At 42.1% G+C, this 4976-nt stretch overlaps 1 protein-coding gene across 1 annotated transcript in view; it reads right to left on the minus strand.

Moving 5' to 3' along the window:
• CAMLG (calcium modulating ligand) overlaps positions 1-4976 on the minus strand; it is a 12638-nt gene that overhangs the window by 4184 nt on the left and 3478 nt on the right. The window contains 3 exon segments of the mRNA XM_006753572.2: positions 1504-1569; positions 2762-3222; positions 4821-4973. Coding sequence (XP_006753635.1) covers positions 1504-1569; positions 2762-3222; positions 4821-4973 — 680 coding nt within the window.

Consider the following 4976-nt stretch of genomic DNA (forward strand, 5'->3'; position numbering starts at 1 on the left):
TCGAACCCGTGACCTTTCAGTTCACAGGCCGACGCTCTATCCACTGAGCAAAACCAGCTAGGGCCATTGGTTGACTCTTGTATGTGCCCTGACTCAGAATCGAAGCTGCAACCTTGGCGTATTGGGACGATGCTCTAACTGAGCTACTGGCCAGGGCTCTTCCAGAGCTTCTCTACACATATATAAGCAAAGTCAAATATCTATGTTTTCTTCCCTTTTATAAAAAAGTATACTGTAGATCCTATTCTGTATTGGCTGCCTCCTGCACACAACCTGCTGGGGATCAAGCTCGCAACCTGGGCATGTGCCCTGACCGGGAATTAAACCAGCAATCTCTTGGTGCATGGTACAATGCTCAACCACTGAGCAACACCAGCCAGGCTTGATTTTTTTTCTCTTAATATTTCTTGGCAAGCTTAACATTATCAGTACATGAAGAACTGAATGAGCAGGCCATAACTTTTATAACTAGTCACTTATTAGTAAACATTGAGATTGTTTCCAGACTTCTGCTATTGCAAAACTACAATCAATGTTTCAAGGGTAAGTTTCTAAACAAATCCTTTTAATAAAATTACACTTTTAGAATATTTGAGATCTCACTCCCTCCCTGGCATATGTTGTCAGTTTGACACAAACTCTTATAAAAATTCAAAAAAAAATATTACACTTTTGGGGAAAAAGGTCAATACTAGGAAAATATACATCTGTATCATCAAAAATAATTTTAATTAAAAATAACATTTCTTTTACTCCTTTACTTTGTGTATTCAACCTATTTGGCCTATTAAATATATAAATGTTTCAAATCCATAAAAAAATATGAGGTCTATCAGTGCATTACAAGCCATTAATCAAATAGCTAAGTAGGCATTTCTCAGCAAAAAACTCACAGAAAACTCAATCACACAGTAGGATTATCTTCTATGCCAGCCAAGTCAAATCCCATAAAACTGTGTATATACATTTGTAGTCAAGCAAACCAGGTAAACAATGATATTCCCCATAATTCTGTTCTGCAATTTTGGCCAAATATTTCTTGCAAATATCAGGCCTTCGGCATTAAAGTCCAAGTGCATCGTTATTAAGTGTCCACTAAGGCACACAGTACCATAACTGAATCCATTTTAAAATTAATGTCCTTTATCATAAACAAAATGTATTACTAAATCTTTACTAAGTAATGAAATTGAACACTTGTATATGTACTATTCAAAGTCTGTCTTGAGGTTTTTTTTCTCCCAATCCATGGTAGACCAACATTTTTGTAAAATATGATAAAAATGTTATGGCAATGTCCAATTGCTATAGAGTGTCTAATTACTCACTTTCTGAACTTCACTCATTACAAACAGAACAAAGAGTTTGAGTGGTAGCCAATCACACTTAGAGTAGCACTGATTCAGACCATAAGTATAACAAATTTTTTTAAAGTTTTTCAGATTATCGAATCATTAATCAATCTAAACACAACAACATAATTTAGAAAAAAATGTAATTTACCTTGGGAAAATATTTGTATAGTCCCATGTATGCAAGTTGTAAAGTAAGAAATGGAGCAAATATGGACTGTGAAGATAGAAGGTACAATTATATATTTCTAACATAATCATTCAAATCACAAATCAAACTAATAGCAGCTATAAATTTTAAGTAACAAAACTAATAAAATATTTAATTTTAGTAGTTGAAAGCAGTCTTGTTTCTGCAGAATAGTGAAGAAAATAAAAGGAATTGATTTATTATAAACATGTTTCTCAAGTCACTCTCTAGTTTTATTTTTTAATATATTTTTATTGATTTTTTTAGAGAGAAAAGAAGATGGATAGAGAAATAGAAACATCACTGATCATTGATCAGTTGCCTCCTGCATGCCCCCCTCTCCCCCCCCATACAGGAGATTGAGCCCGGAACCTGGGCATGTGCCCTGATCTGGAATCGAACCGGTGGCTTCTTGGTTCTTGGCTCGATGCTCAACCACTGAGTCACACCAGCCAGGCTCAGGTCACTCTCTTTAATATCCCCAAAAATGTCTTCCCTCATAAAAACTTACCTTTTAAAAAACTGAAGGCACCTGGCCAATGTTGCTCAGTGGTTGAGTCTTGACCTATGAACCAGGAGTTCAGGGTTTGATTTCCAGTCAGGGCACATGCCGGGTTTATAGGCTTGATCCTCAGTGGGGCGTGTAGGAGGCAGTCAATTGATGATTCTCTCTCATCATTGATGTTTCTATCTCTCTCTTCCTCTCCCTTCCTCTGAGAAATCAATAAAAATATTTTAAAAAATAAAAAACTTCAAAGTATTCACCCTGGCTGGTATTGCTCAGTAGATAGAGCATCACCCCATGCACCAAAGGGTCTTGGGTTCAATTCCCGGTCAAGGGTACTTTAACCTATTTAGAACAAAACTGCCTGGGGTTAATCCCAGCTGTGACTTAAGAGCTGGTGATACTGGGCAAATGATTTAACCACTATGAGTCTCCATTCCCTCATCTATAAAACAAAGATTCATAAGGATGAGGTTAAATGAATCAATGTGTAAATCACTTAGAATGGTACCTACATATAGGGGGAATTTAATAATTATTATTAGGCTCTGTATTTAACCAGAATACCTCATTCTATAACTAAGGTGAATAGCAGTTTATAATACCTCTCCAAATAGCCCTGTGAATCAGGCAAATATTAAGTTAATATTGGCAATGAATTCTGTGGATTAAAAACACTCATTACTATAACTAATTTTCCATTATATTTCTTACCAAATATTTGCAAACAAAAGCTCTGACTCCAAAGGCAAGAAGAGCACATCCCACCAATCTAAATATTCGAAAAGAGTCAAATTCTTCTGTTGTATTTCCATCCTCTTGACTGGGTTTTTCACTAATTAGTTGTTTCCTTAGTTTCATTGCTTCTTCAAATCTGGAGAGGTACTGTTCTAGGCCATGGCGAGAGCCCCTCTGGACAGTGTCCGCTGTCAGGTCCCCTCTGTTCCGCTGCCGGAGCTCAAGGCTTACATCATTACTGCTCTCGGGTGGTTTAATGAAAGAGTCCAGTTTGTCTCCCAGCTCAGTCCCCTTTACCTCTGCCACACCACTCTGCTGGTCAGCTGTTCCTGTACTGACGGAATCACCCAGCACTACTCGCTTTGAAGCTGAAGGAATGGTGAGGGAGTTCAGTTTATCACTGTCCTGTTGCTTTGATTTTGTTTGACTTTCTTCTTCTGAGAAAAGAAATTTAGAAACCTTATGTAGGCAAACACCGTTCGTAGTAATATTAAAAAATGCACTGAGCTAGAGCTCTGAATCTAAATTAATACTGATTTTGCATAAAACATAAACTAGTTTCCTTCTACATCCTCAAAATGTATCACTCAAAAAGAGTATTCCTGTAGAAAATATAATCCAAACTTTGGGGGTAAAAGGCTAGTAAAAAAATTGGAAAAGACAGGCAGGGAGAGAACACGCTGTAAAGACCAAGTTTTCATGGATAAAACATCCCTAAAGTATAGTTGCACTGCCTGTTCTAGCTTCTTTGGTTAAAAATAGAAAATTATTAAAGCTTTTAAAAATCTGTATTTTAATATTATATGTCTGAATCCAGAGCCCTGTCAGCATAGGGTGTGGCATATCCTACAGCTACTGCTTACGTAATCCTACTGTAGTCAGGGAGCCATTCGTAGGGACTTAAGCCATTTGAAGATGCTGTTCTGGTTTAAAACAACACGAAACCTTAATGACCTAAAACATTTTCAAAGCGAAAGAACAAAATACGGAACATACGCCTCAAGGAAGACATAAGTGCTTTGGGAAAGAATAGACATGCTATTAATCATGAAAGGAAGGGATAGTTTTGTAACTACTGCTGCGGGAGAAGTTGAAATCGTTCTCTTACCTCCTCTGGGTCGTTGTCGGCGGCAGACCTGAAGCTCAGAACTACACCTACACCCAAAGCCCTACCGAACCGAAGGCACGAAGATCCAAAGGGCTCGCAACCAAAGCCGGTTGCTAAAGGCAACACTCCACGGAAAGTTAGAGAACACTAGCACGTACTAGGTGTTCCATAAATAGTCACATAAAATAAACAGTCACATAAAAATGTTTTAAAGAAACTCACTGCCCGTGTCCCTGGGGGAGAAATGAGGCCCTCACTCTCCCTCGGGCGAAAGGCGGTGCCTGGCATCTCATGGAGCTCGCACTCTGGGGGAGAAGACCTCTGGCGGCGGGCACTCCCACTTGCTGGGTCTATAAAGAACGGTCGCCCCAATTTTTTACTAGTAGGCCTGTGGGTGACAATGCTGAGGGCACTGAACACCAACTGTACGAGTCCCTGACCCACACAGGGAGTATTAGAGGGACAGCTCCGTAAAGACAGCTCACGTGGGCCGACAGTTACAGCAAAAGGCAAAAGAAGGCAGACGCCAGGGAAGGCGCCGGAAGGGCGCGCACCGGGCACAATGGCAGAGCAGGAGCCTGGGATGCAATGTGCGCCCGCAGGAGGCCAGGGGTGGGGAGGCGGAGGGGTGGCCTCGGTACACGGGGCGGAGAGCACCCAGGCAGACGGACTCGGGAGCAAAGCTTCGCGGCCCGCGGCAGAGGCGAGACAACCCCCGGAAAACTGAGAAGAGCAACTGGAAGGGGGTCAAGAAGTGAGAACTCGGGACATAACCCGAAGATCAGGGGCAGAGCAGGGCGTGGTCAGAAGGTCAGCGGGGTGGGCAGGGAGGCACTGGTCCTCCAGGCTGATCCTGGCGTCCCACAGTGATCACATAGAATTTGGAAAGGGCGGGCGGGACCCCGAGGGGGAGACGGAGCTTCTCACCCGCGCCGCTCCCGGGCCTGTGAAAGCCCATGATCCGGTTGATGCGCTGTTCCGAGTTCATGAGCAGCTTTCTCCGCCGCAGCTCGGCCCGACGCTGGGAAGCCGACAGGCCAGAGCCAACCGGGGCCCCGGGCCGCTCCCCGCCGTCCGCAGCTA

Source organism: Myotis davidii, unplaced genomic scaffold (assembly GCF_000327345.1).
Source record: "Myotis davidii unplaced genomic scaffold, ASM32734v1 scaffold471, whole genome shotgun sequence".
Classification (NCBI taxonomy): domain Eukaryota; kingdom Metazoa; phylum Chordata; class Mammalia; order Chiroptera; family Vespertilionidae; genus Myotis; species Myotis davidii.